At 41.7% G+C, this 23,558-nt stretch overlaps 1 protein-coding gene across 1 annotated transcript in view; it reads right to left on the bottom strand.

Annotated features, from left to right (window-relative positions):
- Nucleotides 1-8,054: 8,054 nt before the first annotated feature.
- Nucleotides 8,055-23,558, bottom strand: part of LOC138675323 (solute carrier family 45 member 3-like) — a 36,562-nt gene continuing 21,058 nt past the window's right edge. Inside the window, exons 2-5 of the mRNA XM_069763430.1 lie at nucleotides 15,342-15,635; nucleotides 13,007-13,828; nucleotides 10,106-10,371; nucleotides 8,055-8,823 (exon numbers count right to left, since the gene is read on the bottom strand). Coding sequence (XP_069619531.1) covers nucleotides 8,368-8,823; nucleotides 10,106-10,371; nucleotides 13,007-13,828; nucleotides 15,342-15,489 — 1,692 coding nt within the window. The 5' untranslated portion in view covers nucleotides 15,490-15,635 and the 3' untranslated portion in view covers nucleotides 8,055-8,367. The remainder of the gene's footprint in view (nucleotides 8,824-10,105; nucleotides 10,372-13,006; nucleotides 13,829-15,341; nucleotides 15,636-23,558) is intronic.

Raw genomic sequence — 23,558 nt, 5'->3', positions numbered from 1 at the left:
GGGCAATATACTACGTGGGCTGTGCAATATACTACGTGGACATGCATATTCTAGAAAACCCGATGCGTTAGAATCGGGCCCCCATCTAGTTTATTCATAATTCTGTATCAAAATAATTAGAATACAGCCCAAATCACTGTATAGGACATAGAATATGTCTCATCCATTGGTTGATTTATTTAAAGGATTTCATGAAACAATCTCTGAAAATAATAATATTACCGTCACATTCCTGACAGTTTTGCCCTGCTAGACATAGACTATGAGTAACGTTTCACAATGCTCCGTATCTATTATTACAGGAAGGAAGAATCATAATGGTGGAACTGAGTATTATAAGATATATGATCAAAGCTTGGTCCTTTAAAGAAGACTTGTAATAAGGTCACATTTTTTATTCCCGCTTCTCCCGAGTATTCAGTATTTTTCTTTTTCTAAATCTTCCATTCGGTTCCAGAGATATAGCCATTTTTAATTCAGTGATAATTGGTATGGTCTTTATAGAGGGGGCGTGGCTCACATATTAATTATTCAGAGTAGCCTAAAGACACTCCCCCTAAGAACCATGTGGACGACGCCCCCTTGCAAAAAAAAAAGTAGTGTGAAACAAAACTGCCCATATCTCTGGAACCGTATGGTAGAATTCCATTAAAGAAAATCCTTGAGTTTATTTTTTTTTCTCCATACCCATTCCATGATTCTTTGGCCATTTTTCAATCCCTTTGTCTTCTAGCAAGACATTTCCATTGGACAGAAGAGCCTTGACAGTTTTTAGCAGAGGATACAGAACCATCTATGGCTTCTTTTCTATTTACTTAGGCATCCAGCAATACTATACACCAGTTATAAAACTTAATGAGATGACTCTGTGCACCCAGTCTAAGTCTGTACAGCAAAGCTGAAGAGTGATTTACAGGTACCAGGAAGTTTCCACTACTTGTTTGGCCTCATTAAAATAAAAAACACTTGTGCTCCACTCCTGTGCCGTTCCAGTGTTGTCAGCATATGCGATCCTGGGGCTCATGAGAGATTGTTATTTCACGTGAGCCCTGCTCTCAATCAGAGCTGGTGTGACTATCCCCGCCATCGGACAAATCGAACATCAAGAGGAAGTCAGAGCAGCCGCCCCTGAAGGTGGGGACAATGACATCAACACAGGATCCACCAATCACAATAGGTGCTGTCCCCTTCCAGCACAGTAATTTTTGCACACGCTCATTAGACACTTCAATTAAAAAAAAATTGCTACTAATATACATGTTCATTTCCTGAAACAACAGGAAGTTAGAATTTAAGAAAAAAAGCTCGGTGGCCAGTATGGAAATTGCAAGATTTCTATTTTTTTTATTTTTAATACAGACCGTTGTATAAGGGGAAAATTGCCAAAAATATTTTTTAAAAATAAATTTAAAACAAAAACCTCATAATAGGTCATTTTTAATGATGGCTATAAATTTATTTTAAAAACTTTCAGATATGTGTACAGCCATATCAGAACCTATAATGCAAAAATAAATGCTGAATTTTCGGTCCTGCTGAAATGCATTTGATATCCTTTAAATACAGTGATTTTCACATCTAACAATACCCTGAAATGATAAGTGCTCATTCCATAGGGTATATTTAGATTACTATGGTTGTGAATGCCGGCGCTGGACATCTTTAGGGTCACAAATAGTATACAAGAAATCCCATTCATTTCTAAAAATAATCTGTGGTTTTCTCTGTAGGCTGAAAGTTATCGGAGAAGGTTATTCCTTGATGGTTCCCATCTTCTAGAGATGGTAGTAATACTATGTATAGAATGTTACTATAATTATTCGATAGCATTACAAAATATTCAGAGGTGTAGGAGATGTAGTCAAGTATGTCTTCATCTGGGGCAATTTTGTCTCCACCCTAGCCATATCTCGAATTACAAGGTAAAGTGGCTTGTTGGCGCCTAACACCAACCCCCATGTTCCTTATCAATCAGAATGGACACCCACCATCAACATTACTATTCCGGACCTGCTGAATCCTCTCTCCAATCTTCCATCAGTCTTTAACCAATTCTCCATTCATCTATTTGCTAAAGTTCCTCTTCAAAAGGAGAATCCGGGTTCTATGCATCTAAAAGCAAAGGAGATGGTACCAAGCAGAGCTGGAACCACCATCTCCAAGGACACCCTTGGAAGCTCCATGGCCAACCTCGATGGTACAGACGTAGAGATGAGCAAATCGATTCAATGCAAAACGAATTTTTAGGAATTCAACTAATTTGAACACTATGTGATTCTCTTTAGGTGCATCCTCTAAAATGGTATTTTACACTTGCTACTTCTCTGGACAGGCTTTGCCACAATACCTTACAGCGATCACATTACATGGCATGGCACAACCAATCAGGAGGGACTATCATAGCCAGTATGAAAGCAGAAGCAGGAAATGCAGCAGCCTTTATGTGGTAGAGAGGATGTCACAGCTCACTCATTAGCTACAGAGATAGGGAGAGAAAGTTGTAAAACACTGAATAAAATGTACACATATCTTCCTATATAACTATCTCTGTATATACATAGATGGTTATATATATAGATATCGGTTCATTTTATATATATATATATATATATATATATATATATATATATATAGGGATTCAAAAAAGAGGCAGCACTCCATTGTTAAAGTGAAAAAAGTGGAAGGTTTTAATCAACCCACATAGCCGGGCGACGTTTCAGCTCCATCTGAGCCTTTTTCAAGCCTTTCCTTTGGCAAAATGGGTCAGAAGAGAGATTTGACGGCTCTGAAAAGTACAAGATTGTGAGATGTCTTGCAGAGGGATGCGGCAGTCTTGAAATTGCCAAACTCTTGAAGCGTGATCACCGAACAATCAAGCGTTTCATGGCGAATAGCCAACAGGGTCGCAAGAAGCGTGTTGGGCAAAAAAGGCGCAAAATAACTGCCCATGAATTGAGAAAAATCAAGCGTGAAGCTGCCAAGATGCCATTTGCCACCAGTTTTGCCATATTTCAGAGCTGCAACATTACTGGAGTAACAAAAATCACAAGGTGTGCGATACTCAGGGACATGGCCAAGGTAAGGAAGGCTGAAAAACGACCACCTGTGAACAAGATACATAAGATAAAACGCCAAGACTGGGCCAAGAAATATCTTTAGACTGACTTTTCAAAGGTTTTATGGACTGATGAAATGAGAGTGACTCTTGATGGGCCAGATGGACGGGCCAGAGGCTGGATCAGTAAAGGGCAGAGATCTCCACTCCGACTCAGACGCCAGCAAGGTGGAGGTGGGGTACTGGTATGGGCTGGTATCATCAAAGATGAACTTGTGGGACCTTTTCGGGTTGAGGATGGCGTGTAGCTCAACTCCCAGACCTACTGCCAGTTTCTGGAAGACAAATTCTTCAAGCAGTGTTACAGGAAGAAGTCGGTATCGTTCAAGAAAAACACGATTTTCATGCAGGACAATGCTCCATCACATGCCTCTAACTACTCCACAGCGTGGCTGGCCAGTAAAGGTCTCAAAGAAGAAAAAATAATGACATGGCCCCTTGTTCACCTGATCTGAAACCCATAGAGAACCTGTGGTCCCTCCATAAAATGATAGATCTACATGGAGGGATAACAGTCCACCTCTCGGAGCAGTGTATGGAGGCTGTGGTGGCCGCTGCACGCAATGTGGATCGTAAACAGATCAAGCAACTGACAGAGAATCTATGGATGGAGGCTGCTGAGTGTCATCATAAAGAAAGGTGGCTAGATTGGTCACTAATTTTTTGGGGGTTTTGTTTTTGCATGTCAGAAATGTTTATTTCTAAATTTTGTGCAGTGATATTGGTTTACTTGGTGAAAATAAACAAGTGAGATGGGAATATATTTGGTTTTTATTAAGTTGCCTAATAATTCTGCACAGTAATAGTTACCTGCACAAACAGATATCCTAAGATAGCCAAATCTAAAAAAAAAAAAACCCACTCCAACGTCTTTTGGGTTGATTGAGAACATAGTTGTTGTAATAAAAATAATCCTCTAAAATACAACTTGCCTAATAATTCTGCACACAGTGTAGAACAGATCCAATTTCACCCTTTTTATTTTGGGAATTTAGTATACAGAATATTAAAACTTAAATAATATTATAGTGACATTTGGTATGAAGGACACAAGAGAATGGGAATTAATAAAATCATCAAAGAAATAATTTATTGAAATTAGTTTTATGACAATATGTATACAAATTATTTACACGATAACTGCGTCAAAGTAAAAAAAAAATCTAAAAGTATAAATTATTTCTGTAATTACAACAGTAACTAACACTCCCACTTAAATAGAGTATTTTCTTATTTAAAAAAAACATTAAAAGTACAGGCACTTAGGAAAAACATTATTATAAGGCTCCGGATTTCAATAAAGATGGAGGATGTCAATACAGCTAAATGTCAGCAAGTGAACAAACTGCGAGCACAAGGATCAGCCAAGCTTTGTCTGATCCAGAAAACCCAATAAAATGAAAATTCCAATAATTTGGTGTAGACAGTAACTCAACTTTTTGAAAAACAGGGTGACGACCAATAGGGTTTTGATTCCAGCTACCGCATGAGTTGTCACCCACTGTTAATGGCATCCTGAATGACAAATTGGTCCAGTTATGTAGCGAGACATTCCCCCATTCTCTTCTAACACACCATGGCAAGATGTGTCCTTCAGAACCTAAGGCATACTGGTTGATGCCAAGCTTTCCTAGATGTAGCATATATGTACATCTCAAGGACTTACGGTATGAGTTGACTTTCGACTATGTTTGTTCTAGTTTTCTGTTCGAATCTTTCTACTCTTCAGAACTTACAAGCAGCTTGAGATGAAATATGGCGTTGTAAGCAAAGTCTTATGGTAGCCATAGACTTAAAAAAATTTTTGGAACTAGTGATGATCGAATATACTCGTTACTCGAGATTTCCCAAGCACGCTCGGGTGACCTCTGAGTATTTTTTAGTGCTCGGAGTTTTAGTTTTTAGCGCCGTAGCTGAATGATTTACATCTATTAGCCAGCATAAGTACATGTGGGGATTCCCTAGCAACCAGGCAACCCCCACATGTACTTATGCTGGCTAACAGATGTAAATCATTCAGCTGCGGCAATAAAAACTAAATCTCCGAGCACTAAAAAATACTCGGAGGACCCCCGAGCGTGCTCGAGAAATCTCAAGTAACGAGTATATTCGCTCATCGCTAGTTGGAGCCCACCAGAGCCTCTCAACTGTATGACAACAGCTCTTGAGGAAAAGGTAAAGCCAGTTGGAAATCAACATCGTAATTCCCGTGAGGGATAAAATATTCTCTTCTCCCTACCAAACAGATATTTCTCTTGACTTCACCAAAAAAGGCCAAGCATGTGTATTTTTGGTGGCATCAAGAGAAATATCTGGTTGACCAACAGCTCTCTTGTATGTATGGTCAAGTGTAGACTGATAGATTTTTGGGTTGTTTCCCAAAAAACTCAGTGTGTACCTTTAGATGTCAGTATAGTGATGGATTGAACTCCTTCACGAATGGTAAAATCTTGACTTTGACATATGATGCCATGACATATGTTCTTGGAAACATTAGAAGAATGACCAATTCTTTGTTGGTCGGAAGAATTTTCCGGCTTAAAGCCACCCATTCACATTAGACTAATCTTGGCTGAACCCATCGATATCGACAGATTTGGGTGATATTGATATGTGTATGGGGCACCGGTCAACTGATTGTTGGGGGAGATGTCAATGGGGCATGTCCAGTTTTGGACTGCCAATTGCTTTGAGAGGTCTGTCGGTGGTTTTCTCAAACAGAACACAGTAGCGCCTGGAAGAATGAACGCTCCTGTGTATGGGAATGATGGCCGAGATGGCAGTTGGCCGAATAATCGGCACAAGCGTCATTCGTAGAACAGCCATCTAATGTGTATGGTAGGGTTAAAAGCACCTCCACATTACTACCTATACAGATATGGACTTATGAGCATAGTAAGTATTCGAGAGGAAGCCAAAATGGAAATGTGGCTTCAAGAACAGACCTTATCTATCAGGCTTTTGAGGTTGGCCCATAATATGGCTGCCTACACGCTATAAAGGTGCATCAAGTTTTCACTACTAAAATCTCATGGAAAAACATATATTAAACCAATACTCAAATTCCCAAAGTACAGTATAAAAAAAACATAAAGCTAGCAGCTTTTTTCTTTTATGTTGTAGCAAAAAATCTAAAAGGCCAAATCGGTAACAGTAGTTAATATTCCTTATAAGTAGTTATACAGTACATTGTGTTAAATATTTGAAAGAATCAGAAAAAAATAAATTATATTCCTATATAAAAAATGATTACCATGTTTAATTTTTTTGTTGCAGGATATTATGGACTGTGGATTTTTATTTTTCACATTCCTGCATTTACATCTGAATTTTTAGAAGTTGTGCTTTGTTATTAATATTAGTTTATGGTTCCTCTGAGAATCAGGAACATAAGATTCCTTCCGTTTCCTTTACTTGCTTTAGTTTTCGGTCACCATAAATACTGGGGTCCATATTTGTAACAGCTTATCTTAATTTTTTTTTTTTTAATGATTCATTCTTCATTAATTATTTTCTTTCCTCGCAAGAACAGTGTAGTAAACTTATATCGTTATAGCATTTCTAATGTTTTACGGCTGCTACAGAAAGATTGTATTCCCTTTAACCATTTTCACATGGTTGGAATAAAGAGAAAGGGGGACAAAATTGAGAGGAAAGGAAACAAATTGAGAAGAAGGGGAAAAAAAAAAGAACAAGAGGAAAGGAAAAATTACAAGGAAAGGAAAATCAAAGAGGATGGGGGAAAAAACAGAGAAAAAAACTAAGAGGTAAGGAAAAAAAGGAGAAAAAAATAGAAAAAGAAAACACAAGAGGAAAGGGAAAAAAAGAGAGGAAAGAAAAAAATCGAGGAAAAGAAAAAAGGAGAAAAGGGGAAAAAAAAACAAGAGAAAGGGAAAATCGGAAAGGGGTAATTGATTAAGGATAAATTGAGGGAGAAAAGAATCAAAAGAGAGGGAAAGCAAGTGAGATCTTGGAAAGCAAGTGACAGAGGGGAAGCGAGTGAGAGAGGGGAAAGAGAGTGAGAGGGGAAAGAGAGTGAGAGAGAAGGGAAAGTGAGAGAGAGGAAAGTGAGTGAGAGAGGGGAAAGCGAGTGAGAGGAGAAAGCGAGTGAGAGAGGGGAAAGCGAATGAGAGAGGGGAAAGCGAATGTGAGAGAGGGGAAAGCGAGTGAGAGAGAGGGGAAAGCGAGTAAGAGGAGAAAGTAAGTGAGAGAAATGTGAAAGTGAGTGAGAGAGGAGAAAGAGAGTGAGAGAGGGGAAGCGAGTGAGAGAAAGGGGAAAGTGAGTGAGAGAGAGGAGAAAGCGAGTGAGAGAGGGGAAATCGAGTGAGAGAGGGGAAAGTGAGTGAGAGAGAGGGGAAAGCGAGTGAGAGAGGAGAAAGCGAGTGAGAGGAGAAAGCGAGTGAGAGAGGGGAAAGCAAATGAGAGAGAGGGGAAAGCGAGTGAGAGAGAGGGGAAGTGAGTGAGAGAGGCGAAAGCGAGTGAGAGAGAGGGGAAAGCGAGTGAGAGAGGGGAAAGCGAGTGAGAGAGGGGAAAGGGAGTGAGAGAGGGGAAAGCGAGTGAGAGAGGGGAAAGCGAGTGAGAGAGGGGAAAGCGAGTGAGAGAGAGGGGAAAGCGAGTGAGAGAGGGGAAAGCGAGTGAGAGAGGAGAAAGCAAGTGAGAGAGGAGAAAGTGAGTGAGAGAGAGGGGAAAGCGAGTGAGAGAGGGGAAAGTGAGTGAGAGAGAGAGGAGAAAGCGAGTGAGAGGAGAAAGCGAGTGAAAGAGGGGAAAGCAAATGAGAGGGGAAAGCGAGTGAGAGAGAGGGGAAGCGAGTGAGAGAGAGGGGAAAGTGAGTGAGAGAGAGGGGAAAGCGAGTGAGAGAGGGGAAAGCGAGTGAGAGAGAGGGGAAAGCAAGTGAGAGAGAGGGAGGGGAAAGCCAGAAAGAGGGGAAAGCCAGAAAGGGAAAAATGACAATCAAGAAGGTTGAATGAAAGGGTAAGAAAAATTAAAAAAGAAAGGTAGGGAAAAGTGAGAATGAAAAATGAAGAATGGATTAGAGAAAGGAAAAACTGGAATACAAGAGGTAAGATAAAAATAAAAGGGGATGTGCAAAATAAGAAAAGAATAGATAAAAAGTAGAAAATGGAGCAGTTCCAGTGATAGCGAGCAATAAACAGTAAAACAAAAAACACAGAAAAACATCTATGTCTGTAAACGTAAACACTGTAAACAACGTTTTCATTGTCTTCTTTCCCACTGTTGAGATTTTATATTATTCATGTTCGCATGTCTTTTTGGTCAAAAACAACACGGTTCGCTAAATATATGGCAAATACTCCAAAAACAACAGAAGAAGCGATGTAGACTGTAACACTTTCCATCATTTGTACAAACATGCCCATGAAGAGGGACGGAAAGACCTGAGACAGTAGAAAGGTGCTGTCAAGAGTAGCAAAGTCAAGGCCGATCCCTCTCTTTGCGTAAGGGTTTTTACTAGAATTATCGTCTCGGTTGGCCACCTGGCTAGTGTTGTCTGTGGGGTAGTAGTCTTCAGGTGGACTGTATGTACCCAGCTCATCAGATATACATACAATTTCTTCTTTATTGTGTCCTTTGTGCTTGTAGGTTCCATTTTGGTGACTGCTCGGCATAATGGGTGAAAAGTACACTGCTTCTTTGGTGAGAATTTTCTCTTTCTGGACGTTTGGCAGAGATGGCCTTGGCATAAATACCTACGGAGAAACACATCCTTATTATTCATGGTCACAATAATATATTCACATCTTGTAAAGTCTTGCGGATTGAAAAAAAAATTGAGTTTTTGATTCAAGTTATAGATCTCAAGATGTTGGTTTGACATTTCAAATTCGTAAATTCGGAAACATTTATGCCCAGATTGTAAATGTCTAAAATGGAAAGTATGGCTTCCCTGAGAAATAAATCAATAGCAGGTAATTGAAAAAAAATAAAAAAAAATTTCCGAAAATCAGCTGTTGATTTTTTTTATGTCCAGGCTATCCAAAAAGTGGGACCATCAATCGATAGACAAATAATGTTTTAATGTTCCAAGTATGTAAAATTTGCTCCGAAGAAAAAACTCTCTGTCAGTAAAAGTTCACACCGCCATACTCTTTTATCCCAATACAAAGGGTTCGGAGACCTTTTCCATCATTTGTAGGAGAGAGTACTGCCATGGCACCCTTAGGGCTTTTTAACAAGTCCGATTTTCTCGAATGAGTGCTATCCTTAATTTTCACAGATAGTATTCAGGCTTATGATATTTTATGGGGCTGTGTACATGTCTGATCTTTTTCCTTGAACCGATTGACCCGCGTTAAATATCGGAGCCATGTCCACTTTCGATCCAAGGGTCAGATCAAAATAGGCAATGCAAGTTTATGGATCCGTAAAAAAAAAAAAAAATCGAATTGCACTTGGGATGACATCCAAGTGTGATCTGATTTTCACAGACCGACTAGAGGGTGCGGCCTCGCTCTCCATACACTTGTAGGTTCCTGGTCCCAGGGGTGGATTCCTGAGAAGGGAATAGCCCTTTTTCTATTACACATATGGGCTTAAGATGATAAAACACAATAACAAATTAAGAAATGGTCTGGTGGTTTTACTTAGCATATTAATGACAAATGAAAACGTTCAAACTGCATGCGTTTCCGTGGTAACAGACTACAAGCAAACACTGTGTAGTCTGATCCTTCAATATGTCCTTTATTTCTTACCAATGTAGGTTTGGTAGGTTGTAAGAAGCAGGGGAAAGATGGATGGCGGATTCAGATTACGCAGGCGATTGTTTATAGTCATGTTACCATGGATACACATTGGTCTTCATAGGAGCTGTTTGCAAAGTTACTGAATCTTTCATTTAGATGAATCGTAACCCACCCCCCCAAAGAAAATCTTGGCAATGGTTAAAGAACCATTCAAGGTCTCAACACAGATTTAGTCGTAGGCTGGGTTTTTAACCAATAAACTAATTATTACTACATTTTGACTTACTTCTTTCTCCTTGTGATAGAGACATATTAAAGTATATGGCAACGTCTGTAGGGTGGCGTAGGCAAATCCGGTTAACGAAGACATGATGGTGACTATGAGGATGTTCTGCGACAGGCATATAACGAGGGCAGAAGAAGTGAAGGTGATCATGCTGGACAGATACACTTTCCGAGACCCAAACTGCTTGGCGAGCTTGTTGATAATCATGGAGAAGAAGGTCGACGTTGCGCACTGGAGGAAAAGGCCAAGACTTCCCATGCGAATCCCTGCAAGATAATAGTAAATGGTCAGCTTGAACAAGCGATGTATTTCCATAAGAAGGTCTATTTTTGGGGAGTTTTTTTTTTTTTAAAGCTGTCATGTTAATCAATCCTTCCTAAGTTCCTATTTTGTTATTCTACAACTTGATATTTTGTGGGGGACTTAAAATAGGAAAACTTTGGACTAATCGTCTATAATTCCTATTGGTGGGTGCCACAGACGTCCCTCATACAACATTTTCTAGATCAGAAGGTGGTTGGTCGCTTAAAAATGGCTTACTTGAAACTGAGTTATTTCTGATCCCTTTAAAAATTAATAAAATTTGAAGAAAAATGGCTTACTTAAAAAATCCCCAAGATTTCGTCTAGTGGGATAAAAGGGAAAAGAACGTTGGTACTTAAAAGGGTTTTCCAGTTTCCGATAACCTCCGTCACTTGGCTGCAGTTTGATTCTCTACCATTGATTCCGGTATTTCTTAATGTCTGACGTCACATAAAAGGTGCTGCAGCCAATCAGGTATTTCTTAATGTCTGATGTCACATAAAAGGTGCTGCAGAAAATCAGTGATTAGTTGCAGCGCTGATGACGTGATGTGAGGACTGCAGACAATAACAGACACCGAAAGCATAGGACGAGATGAAGCTCTGGACCCGTGGACTCTTTAAAACCCCTATCAGACCACTACTGACAGCCTCTTCCCTGATTGATATGGCTGCTAACAGGGAACGATAGATTAAAAAATAAATAAAAATAACCGTCTGAGCCAATATTGGCTCCTAGACCTGTTTGACCATGAAGGAAGCAGCCTGTATTTCCAAGTGGATATCGTCAGCAAGCAGGACCACCCATTGTCAGGAAACTTTAAGTTTGTGCTGATGCCTACAAAAGATTGGGCAATTCCAGATGATCACATCCTTCCTATAGGTCGGTATGACTTTTCGTGAAGTCGTAGGGGTGGAGAACAATTACTTTGGAGGAGTTTTCCAGCTCAAAATAAGTACTGAAATTTGCCTAAATTCGAAGCTGGTCCTCTTCATGTTCATGTCCGGTACAGAACAGCGTTTCATAGTGGACGATTAATGGTTTATTTTATTAGCTAAGCCAGACCCCTTCTCTGGTGTATACAAAAAGGGGGTGGGCTTTGTGTTTAAAATGTTCCGCCAGCCGGCCCCCTTCAAACACAGCTCCAGTCATGTGCCTTGTCTTGGTGTCGGGCATAAACTGGAAGTGGACTTATCGGGAAAAGGGCTTGCTTGTGGAAATTTTCAGACCTGAACTATACTAATGAGATCCAGGATTACTATAGGTAAGCAAGACCCGAATCCAGCGACCGCTGGGCAGCCTCCTCCCTGCCAGATTCTCCAGCTCCTCTGTTGATTAGCTGGCGATCCTGCCAGATAGGGTTGCTATCCAGCGGACTCGGAGTGTCGACCTGGCCACTTGGCAGTGTTTATTTATTCTAATAATTACTAATTTAAGTAAAATTCTTTTAGCTGTAAATTAAATGTAAATTTAATGTAAAAAGTTTAATTATACATTTAAATTTAATTTTAAAAATTTCGAAAGAAAATAATAACTGAAAACATGTCGGAGATCATCTATGGGAACAAATCGCTTCTGGAAATACCACTAATCATTATAGACCATAAGGGTATCCAATGTGTGCCAGAATTAAGTGGACAGAGAGCGGCTTAACATTTGACATAATTATACATATCCCTGGATAGTTCCCAGCTGTCCGTTTATAGAGCGTACTTAAAAAGAATGAGCCTGATGGAAATAGTCCATCAGTGGTATAACTAAAAAGGGTGAAGAGAAGAACCCACTGCTGTGCACAATGTTCCCCCCCAAAAAAAGACAGCAATACTAAGTGAGCATCAGGCCAAGAAGCTACATCTGTGCAATCTGTCAAAAAGAGAATAGATTATGATAAACCTGATTACCTTCCAACAGTCCCTTTTTTAGTGGGGCGGTCTCATAAACTTCCCCCCAAAGAGGTAGGGCTCATAAAGATTTGCATACAAGGGGGTGGGACGTAAAGGATTTTCCTCCACAAAAATAGTTCATTTCATTCAACAGATCTTGGAATAAAAATAATTTCCACAATTGGAAGTGTTAATAAAAAATGTTCCTGTGCTGAGATAATCACATAAATGTACTCCTGTAAAATGTATATGTCTGACCATGAAGGAACATGGTCTGAACATTCCACAGCTCCTGGGCAGAGGAAGACGCAAAAGAGAGTTTACAGACAGGACAGCAAGTGATCACAGGTAATTCTTTCTGTGAGGTAAAACATTGTTTAAAAACATGATGGGAAATGTTTTACCTCACAGAAAGCAGCAGCTGCAATCTGATGTTGTCCTGTCTGTATACTGTTTTGGGTCCTCTCCTGCCCAGGAGCTGTACTATGTTTGGAGCATGTACCTTCATGGTCACAGAACACAGCAGGGACACATTTATAAGATTATCTCAGCACAGGATCATTTATTATTGACACATCCAATAGTGGAACTTATTTTTATTCCAAGATCTAATGATTAAATGTGCTTTAATTGTCCCCAGTAGTTGGTATTCAGACATTGAGGGGTATAGAGTTGTAATGAAGAGCCATATAAACACCATAAACATTGGCCGTACCTTCATCGTATCGAATTCTCGACTCGGTCCCGGGAGCAGCACTTGGAATACCCTTATATAGACCTTCACCAACAAAATCTGTATAGAATAACATGAAAGACATAACAGCCATCCAGCTACATAATTGAGCCGCGCACAGCTGTTTCATAACCGCCGGGATGCGACAGTAACTGTGATAAATCCTGGGGGTAAGGGACCAGCAAAGGCTCAACAAGCAAAAAATTGGGTTGCATTTCCAAGAACGTAGCTTCCATTTTGGTATACAACATCCTCTGGTCAAGGACAGAGAGGTCACAGAAGGTTTACGGTCCAAGGCTTGTTGGCCATGCCCATGTTCTTCTGCCGTCTTCAATGTTACAACGACGCTTATTACAAATATTACAGTCAGTAATAGAAACAAGCACTCATCTTGTCCACCAAGGTAAAGTGACATGTACGTATAATTCCAGTTAACCGAGGTCAGTAAATAGCCAATGCAACCACCAACGCTGATCATTAATGAGAACATGGCGAAGGCTTGACCACAATCTTCATTATCATGGTAGAGGTCGGAGAGAAGAGCTTCCAGAGGGGTAAAGCAGACTTGTACACAACAGTCTAGTAATCCCACACCGAAAATCAGGAAAAAAATATGGACACGATTCCCACCGTAGGAAAAGTAGGAAGCCAAAGAGTCTGCATGAGGAATGATGAAGAGTGACAGGAGGACACCAAGGGATAGCAGCCAGATGAATGGGCGTCTCCCACCATAGTTACTTTGGCAATTGTCACTAGCTGATCCGATCAACGGTACAAGGATTAGTCCAAGGACAGGTCCAATACCTGAATGAGAAAATGTTGAAACAATAATTACGGATAAAAAGACAAAACAAATTCCTGCCTAATGATGAATTCTTCTAAACGGGTGGTCCTCTTAAAAAAGGGGGTCAATATACTAAAAATACAAAGCATTTAGAAATCTACACTCAAGTTGGGAGGTTTTTTGTTTTTTTTCAAAGTGATGGTCTTCAGAAAAAGTTTCACTGTATATTACATTACTATCATTAGTGGTCCCATACAGAATACATAATCCTATTGTGTGGCAGGCACCTATCACTCCTGAGTTCCAACTCCTCCATACACAGGAGTGCTCATTACACCAAGCACTCCTGTGTTCTCTACGAGAGAGTCACAGGGCCTATCTCTCCAAGAACAAAAGGATCGGCAGCCCGAAATCGGACATGCCAGATCCTTATCTCCACCGACACCATCTGTTACTCTACACGTTAGCCCACTGATATCAGAGACGAGGCGGTCGATATCTGCAGATTCGTCCGATGTTAGTCTATGGTGTATGGGGGGCCTCAATTCTTGACCAGGTGACCTTTACCCCTTCATTCACACCACACAGATATTGGTTTCCAAAAGTGAACCATCTTCTAAATTGCCTTAGTTTAGCTGCTTGATTGGCTCAGCACTTTACACTAAGTGATGTCACTCGCACTCGGTCTGGTGCATTGACATCATATGTCTCAACCTGGAGCCTTTCTCAGTCCGATTATTTCTACAGGCAGCCATAGACCTTCAAAGCTGTTGGCTCATCATCCCATACACATGAGTGCTCCATGTTTCCAATGAGGAAAGGAGAATGCCCCTCAACATACACTGAATCAATGTGGGCTGAACATCTACACTTTTAGATGGGTCGGCCAGACCTGCAATAATTGTCACATTTGGTTTACGTTAATCTAATGTGTACGACCACTTGATGGCTTGAGCCTTTGGAATCGAGACTTTTATACAGAAGAAGTCAATTTTCATTTCCCATAACAGAACACTCAGTGACACTTGGTAGGTTGATATCATCCAGATTGCGGTAGGACAACGTTTTCCAATTTAATGGTTGGTCTAATCGAACAGATAATTGTCCAAATTTTACCTCCACCTCTAAATAAAAAAATTTAAAAAGTAATATAAAACCCACACTTTTAAAATGCTTAAACTGAAATACTTCAGTTACTTTCATTACATCCAAAGCCATGGTCTCCTCAAAGACACTTGTTATGCCCTTTTGGGCTTCTGTTAAATTGCCTTAACAGACATCCAATACCACAAACCACAAGACTGAGACAAAGAGCGTGCTGATATACAAGTGACAACCATAATAAATTAAAACCTGAAGTCAGAGAATCGAGGAAAAGATTGGGACAGAGGTTATTACTACTCAAAGGAACATGACTTACATTATTGTTGGGGGATTTACCGGAAGCCATATGGCTCCTCACTGAGTTTTCCAAGAATCGATGCAAAAACATACAATATAGAATAGAATATTGTGGTTGACTAAGTAACTTACCTAAAACCATGGTCATGTACTGCTCTTCCACTCCAGCCTCCAACAGTAACGGTGGGACGTACGTGATTCCAGCTGCCACACAAATTTCAAGGCCACATGTCATGAAGTTTAGCAGGATGAGGTGCCACTGTAACCTGCAGGGCGTCATGTCTGAAGACCTTCTCTCTCCAGTGTCTACAGCCGAATGTTTAAAATCTCAAATGACCTCGTACGAGACGTAGAACTCTGAAGAGCGGTCTTTGAAGATGATGCCTCCCTTTGATCTTCTTGGGCCCCCATCCTCAAGGACACTTGCTACAAAAGAAAGAAGTGTAAATAATCATGGTAATCACGATCAGTATGGTGAAACAAAAAGATCAAGAATAAATATCAAACCAAACTTAGAGACGTCCCACCTGGGACAACGATCCAGTTTTCTGCCCTCCCTTAGTCATGTATCTACATAACTTGACCTGTTGGTACCACACTTTTGGCAATTGGCATATGGCCTACCATACGCTAACTGCTGCAGTTTAGGTTTGAGCTACATTAATTAGTTCAAGGGGTTGACCAGACACATATATTAAAAAAATGCTATAAAATAATAAAAGTAGTAATACTCACCTTACTGATCTTTCCTCACTCTTCTGTTGGTCTCTGTTTTTTTTCTTTATATTTATCCGGACATGTAACTGCTACAGCCCATCATCCAAAGCACTAGTGACTACAGTGAGGGTGGCATATTGCCGCTGCAGTCAGTGACAGTTACAGAGGTCACAAGACCATGAAGATACCTGAATAGGAGTAACATAGTCCGATGGAATATTGGGGAAGTGGAGTAAGAGGGAGTCATAATGTGTCAATTACTCCTTATTACATTTTACAGTATTCTACAGAGTTTCTGATAGTGTCGACTGCAGAGGTCACATTTCCATAAAAACGCAAAGCGGGAAGAACATAGTCCAGTAGGAGACTGGTGAAATGAAGTGAAATAGATTGATAAACGTGATTATTATTTCTTTTACAATTTTATAGCATTGTAAGGAGTTTTTTACATAAATTGTCTGCATGGAAACCTCCTTTAAAGAGACTCGCCAGGACTTTTCTAGGAAGATCTATCCTGTACAACTAATATGGGTCCCACTTCTAGGACTTTCATGGTCTGCCGAATGAAGTAGCCAAGATACTCTTTTGAGTATTTGCTCAAAACTAAGTACTGGATGAGTTACAGGGGTTGTGTCATTGTTGCACTGTTCGTGGAAGCCTGGCAGCTGCTAATAGAGCTTCCACAGACAGGCTTAGCCCAATCCACTCCTTTTACCAAATTCATGTGGTTGCTCTGGCCTTCATCATTTAAACCCTTGTATAGGGACCTGGACTCCCACAGGGGCCCCAGGGCCGATGCCACGATGCCACAGAGTCAGCTGCTGACTGGTGGAGTAAGTTGAAGGCAAGAAGGGTCACCGTGCAGGGTCAATACCAAGAGGTCACGTCAGGGACAAAATCAGGAGAAAAGCGGATGGTCAAAATTCAAGCTGAGGTTAGAAAATGAGCGAAATCAAGACAACACAAGAGCAAGGACTAGAGCTACAAGCCAAGTAAGCAGAACTTCTCTTTCCTCAGGCTAGGAGATGAGAAATTTGGAGCAGGGGAACCTGCTCTACAATGTCCATATTGCCCTACAGGACAAAGGAAGTGGGTTCTCCTAATCGGACAACCTTTATAATGGAAGGGTGTCTGGAAAACTAGTTTGATTTGCCTTTTTTCCACTATTAACTCATGTTTATGGCCATCTTTACATTCTGGTAAGTTCTTTAAAGTTTGTGCTCAAAAGCTATAGCTACAGTAGGTGATTGAACTAGAAGATCCCTGGACAGCTGTAGATCCATTTATAGTATGGATTTACAGATGTCCATCGACCTTCTAGTTGAGGGAATCTAACCATAGATGTAGCAATACCGTAGTATAAAAAAAATTACCCATCAATTCTGAGAATCTTCCGCAGGCATCTACCTTTACTGATATTGTGAAGAAATATATACCATTTCTTGGGTATCATGGCCATTTCCATCCTCCTCATGTCAGGACATATGCGAGGCATACACATATTCAATGTCTGAGATACTTGGGCTACAAACCTGCATTCACCACCCACCTACAACAATGGCAGAGGCAGCGAGAATGAGTTATTAACCACCGAATCCCATAAATGCCCTTAGATAGCAACCATCAGTTGTACATAAATTTGTTTTTCCTGCCTCCCCCACTAACGCCTTTTCCTCGGCCATACAGGACCAGCCCCTCTGATCTAGAACTCTACAATGCCTCTTTTTTAGACTCATCTTAATCCTGTAAAATGACTCCCAGGAGGCGAATAGTGAAAAATCATCACTCAGTCCGCAGGAAAGACGTTACACTCTGTACCCGACTTGTCTTACACATGTGCATGGAAATACTCCAGGAATGTACAAGGTCTAGCGATATACCGCGGAATGAAGAAAACTAAAAGAAGTCTTTTTTTTTTTTAGCTGAATTCATAGCAAAGTCTATTTGCAATCTGGTTGAATGCAATCTATTGTTCCCTGTTATCAGCCATCTCAGGCTGGTCACTTTGTACAAAACTTTAGTACTGATACCAGCAACTCTCCATAGGTGTTGACCACAGCCCCCAATGAAGTGCAAATGCCGGAGCCCCATGTACAAATTACTAATTCATACCGGATAGAGGATAAATTGTTGATCACTAGATTCCCATCTTTAGGACCCCAAATGATCACAAGACCAAGATTCCTTGCCCACCATTTGAATGAATTTAGCATGCATGGTGTCACTCCAAAGTATGAGACTGATGGAGATAGCTGACCTCTGTGCTCCGACACTTACCAACATTTGGGTAATTTAAGTCCCACCACCATGATGACCAGGAGTGCCCCATGAGAGGTCACATTTTGGCTTAGTTTTCTAAACACAGCCCCTTTTGTAATCGGATTCAAGGGATTGTCTGATCAAAACCGGGACTGTTCTTTATCTGGTGTAAATGCCGCCATTCTCCTGACCTCGAAGCTGTTTTTTCTTTTGCGTGTCTCAAACAAAATAGTGTTCAAGGGTGGACATTCCTTTTAAGGCATAACGTATCCCTTATGTCTTCTGTCTGGTTGTAGTAGCACCATGACTTCTGAAGTCAGAAAAGGTCCTTGTCCGCCGTGTTAATGTTGTTTCTATGTGGTTGGTTTGTGAGTTCAAGTTGGCCATGGATAGAAGCCAAAGTTCTGATGTCAATGATTGTTACAGGACATTACTGTGTTTCTTGATTCCCTCCAGCCGATGCGTCTCTACTCATGTGGAGCAATTGACTATAGTATTTAAAAGTCATTAGGTCATAGACTTTAGAAACAGAATCAAATTGCAAGTGTGAAAAGGTGGAGACATATCTATGATATGGAAAAAAACGTACATGCAATCTTTAAAAAGGGGCCACCACCTTCAGTTACAGTTTTAAAAAAAATCTGATTAAAGCAGTTTTCCGGGTGTTCACTACATTTCTACAGTCAATCCTGTGCATCTTGCCCACTGGCGGGATTACTCCAATTGGCAATTTGCAAACTGGCAGTCATGTGCCCACTAGGTTTTCATCCAGTTCTCTCAATGCTCTTCTCTCAATGTAGGTGTTTTGGGGGCATCAAACTTTGTATTGATGGGATGTGAGGGCATCATACTGTGTGTGGAGAGGCTGTGAGGGCATCATACTGTGTGTGGAGTGGCTGTGAGGGCATCATACTGTGTATGGAGTGGCTGTGAGGGCATCATACTGTGTGTGTAGTGGCTGTGGAGGCATCAGACTGGGTGCGGAGAGGCTCTGAGGGCATCATACTGTGTGTAGAGTGGCTGTGAGGGCAACATACTGTGTGTGGAGAGGCTGTGAGGGCATCATACTGTGCGTAGAGTGGCTGTGAGGGCAACATACTGTGTGTGGAGAGGCTGTGAGGGCATCATACTGTGTATGGAGTGGCTGTGAGGGCATCATACTGTGTGTGTAGTGGCTGTGGAGGCATCAGACTGGGTGCGGAGAGGCTCTGAGGGCATCATACTGTGTGTATGGAGTGGCTGTGAGGGCATCATACTGTGTGTGTAGTGGCTGTGGAGGCATAAGACTGGGTGCGGAGAGGCTCTGAGGGCATCATACTGTGTGTAGAGTGGCTGTGAGGGCATCATACTGTGTGTGGAGAGGCTGTGAGGGCATCATACTGTGTGTAGAGTGGCTGTGAGGGCAACATACTGTGTGTGGAGTGGCTGTGAGGGCAACATACTGTGTGTGGAGAGGCTGTGAGGGCATCATACTGTGTGTGGAGAGGCTGTGAGGGCATCATACTGTGTGTAGAGTGGCTGTGAGGGCATCATACTGTGTGTAGAGTGGCTGTGAGGGCAACATACTGTGTGTGGAGAGGCTGTGAGGGCATCATACTGTGCGTAGAGTGGCTGTGAGGGCAACATACTGTGTGTGGAGAGGCTGTGAGGGCATCATACTGTGTGTGGAGAGGCTGTGAGGGCATCATACTGTGTGTGGAGAGGCTGTGAGGGCATCATACTGTGTGTGGAGAGGCTGTGAGGGAATCATACTGTGTGTGGAGAGGCTGTGAGGGCATCATACTGTGTGTGGAGTGGCTGTGAGGGCATCATACTGTGCGTAGAGTGGCTGTGAGGGCAACATACTGTGTGTGGAGAGGCTGTGAGGGCATCATACTGTGTGTGTAGTGGCTGTGGAGGCATCAGACTGGGTGCGGAGAGGCTCTGAGGGCATCATACTGTGTGTATGGAGTGGCTGTGAGGGCATCATACTGTGTGTGTAGTGGCTGTGGAGGCATCAGACTGGGTGCGGAGAGGCTCTGAGGGCATCATACTGTGTGTGGAGTGGCTGTGAGGGCATCATACTGTGTGTGGAGTGGCTGTGAGGGCATCATACTGTGTGTGGAGAGGCTGTGAGGGCATCATACTGTGTGTGGAGAGGCTGTGAGGGCATCATACTGTGTGTGGAGAGGCTGTGAGGGCATCATACTGTGTGTGGAGAGGCTGTGAGGGCATCATACTGTGTGTGGAGAGGCTGTGAGGGCATCATACTGTGTGTGGAGAGGCTGTGAGGGCATCATACTGTGTGTGGAGAGGCTGTGAGGGAATCATACTGTGTGTGGAGAGGCTGTGAGGGCATCATACTGTGTGTGGAGTGGCTGTGAGGGCATCATACTGTGTGTGGAGTGGCTGTGAGGGCATTGTACAGTGTGTGGAGTGGCTGTGAGGGCATCGTACAGTGTGTGGAGTGGCTGTGAGGGCATCATACTGTGTGTGGAGGGACTATGAGGACATCATACTGCATGTGAAGGTACTGTGAGGGTATCATACCTTATGAAGGGGAATGTGCTGTGGGGACATCATACTGTGTGTGGGGAGCACTCTGGGAGCCATTAAATGGGTACCATACTGTGTGGGAACGCTAATCAGCTTCACTAGGAAAAATAGTTCTGTGTGGACACTTATAAAAGGACTGGGTGAGGTTAGGGTACTGGTTTAGTGTAAAATAAAAATTGCTAAAAATTGGTTCCTCTTATTCTTCAAAGTTGGGAGGTATAGGGACACCTACAGCCTACAGGTGCTTCCCATGCGGCGTGGCATGGAGGCGATCAGCCTGTGGCACTGCTGAGCGGTTATGGAAGCCCAGGTTGCTTTGATAGCAGCCTTCAGCACATCTGCATTGTTAGGTCTGGTGTCTCTCATCTTATATAATATTAAAATATTTTAAAATGAGGATGGAATTTATATTCAATATCTTCTTATATTCTAAAATTCCAAAATTCCTTTACTCTAACATCTGATAATTTTACGCAGACTTCAACATACTAATGATATATCTCATGGACCTGCCTGCACTCCAAGATCACCATAACCATAAAGGAGCTATATTTGCATGGTGCCCAGTGTGATCCATTTACTGTCAGTCATTTCTACACTGACCCCATACTCACAAGTACAGTACAGCACCATGGAATCAATGGTGCTCTAAAGGTTAATAATTTTCCAAAGCTCTTGGTTTTTTTTTCCTGTGCTCGGACTACCTGAATCATAGTATTTTTCCATCACATCCACTTCTCACCGGCTGCTGAAGGGAAACAGACAATGTCTCATTGTATTTCCCGAGCCGGCCATGTACTTCCATCACAGGCTAGGAGACAGGATTGGAAATACATAGATCCTTATTTCCATTACTTAATTCCCTTCCCCAACAGGATGGACAGAAATACTATAACTGTATTCAACAATACACTCAAAGGTCCATTGGCCCTTCCATCTTGTTTTTTTGGGGTTTTTTTTTTAGGATTTTGGCAATTTATGGGGGCATCATACCAAATATTAAAATGAGTCCCTACAACACTTGATCAACAACCTAGGGCAGAAGGACCTGGCGGGAGGTACACATTCTTCACCCTTGACATGGCACATGTCATGGATGTTGGCCGGGACAGAAAATTCAATTTTTGCATAGTTGCGAACTGTTCCTATTTTTTCGGAAGCAGAACCTGCAAAATTCAGGGCTGTCTCAATCTTAAAAAGGGGATTGTTTTGTGTAAACTTTATCCAAAAGTTGGTGAAGGACAGGAACCTCGGGGGGGCCTGTCAACAGGAATGTCGATAAGTAGGTTCTATCATAATGGAAGACAACTTGGCCAATTGCCCTATAATTGTACGATGTAATAAAAATACATAAGTCATCAAAATGATTCTGCCCCTTTAAGAAAAAAATTAACAGCATAATATATATATATATAATGTAAAGTGCCGTAAAAAAAATATATCGACTCACTGGCAAACAAAGCACAGAAAACAATGGGTGAACACCAGCTGTAGAAGCTGTGCTATTCCTCCATATTTCCAGCGCTTGTCACGGCGAGGACATGACGAGGCAGGAATCCCTGAGTTATTATGACTACAGCGCCTGAGCTCATCCCATCTTCATTGGTTTTACTTCATACAGCTGTGTTGACACTGAGGCCGAAACTAAACTTTACGTCCCCTCACCCTATCTAACCCGTCCCCTCCTACAATTACCAGGACTGAGGGATTCAGGAACCACCTGCAGCTAAATGTCCATCATCGGCTAATACATGGCCTGACAAGTACAGTAACACGCCGTGCTAAGATAAAATACCCGCAGTCCTATGTAAATTTACAATAACACGAGTGCCAAATGACAAATTTCTGGTCTGCCTCGTTTTAGATACAAATTACCAACTATTTTAAGGTGTCATAGATTGCAATTCCATTCTGTATATGTCATTTGAAAATACCACACTACGGGATACCACCAGGGGTTAAAAACCTGCCACCAAAACAGAGGCAAGCATCAAGTCTAGCATCAAGCTGAAAAGGAACCTTTGGGAGGAGCACTGTGAGGAAAGCCAGCCCCTATCAGCTGCTCTCAGCCAATCAGCAGTGCTGAGAAAACTACTCGTGAAGCTGATTGGCTACAAGCTTTTCTCGTGATGATCCTCCCAAAAGTTCTTTTCAGTCGGATATCGGTATAGAATAAGTTTCCGATTCTGGGAATAGTGGGAGCCTTTTAATTTATCCCTTTACAAGAATATAAAGATAAATAATTCTCCCCAATTATTATTTCGTTTGGAAATAAATAACCTTTTTTTCCCCAAATCATACCACCACTTGCTATGATAATGATAATCTATTACCCTCAACTATAGACATTCTCGGAGCATGCCGGAGCCGTTTCTGCATTTCAGGCATTGTTCACACGTCGTGTTTGGTAACAGTGAGTGAGTGATCAAGTGATGTACCATAATCTACATTCTGCAGGATTCACGGCCCGAGCGCATGACAAGTCACCGCAATGAGTGAGGTAAAGGTCACAGCTTTAGACAGGACTATTTAAAGGCACAGTGGACTCATCTTAGGAAACTGCAAGCTGTACACAATCTGAGTGACAGTGTGCAGCTCAGACCTCACATCAGAGACGAGCGAATTTAATGTGTCGAATTTTAGGAAACTCGCTTGGCCTGGCAAGCTCCAAAAAAAATACCTGCCACAATTTTTCGCAAAGCAGAAGATTGCACAAGCCAGAGAAAGCTCACACAACCTCAGCCGTAGCATTCTCCATAATTACTTGCCGCTATCATATCGTACAGCACAACTAATCTAAAGAGGTGCGAAACCGGCTAAATAAGATTAAAATAGATA

Source organism: Ranitomeya imitator, chromosome 4 (genome assembly GCF_032444005.1).
Source record: "Ranitomeya imitator isolate aRanImi1 chromosome 4, aRanImi1.pri, whole genome shotgun sequence".
NCBI classification, from domain to species: domain Eukaryota; kingdom Metazoa; phylum Chordata; class Amphibia; order Anura; family Dendrobatidae; genus Ranitomeya; species Ranitomeya imitator.
The sequence above is the reverse complement of the archived record's forward strand: the minus strand, read 5'-3'. Positions and strand labels throughout refer to the sequence as shown.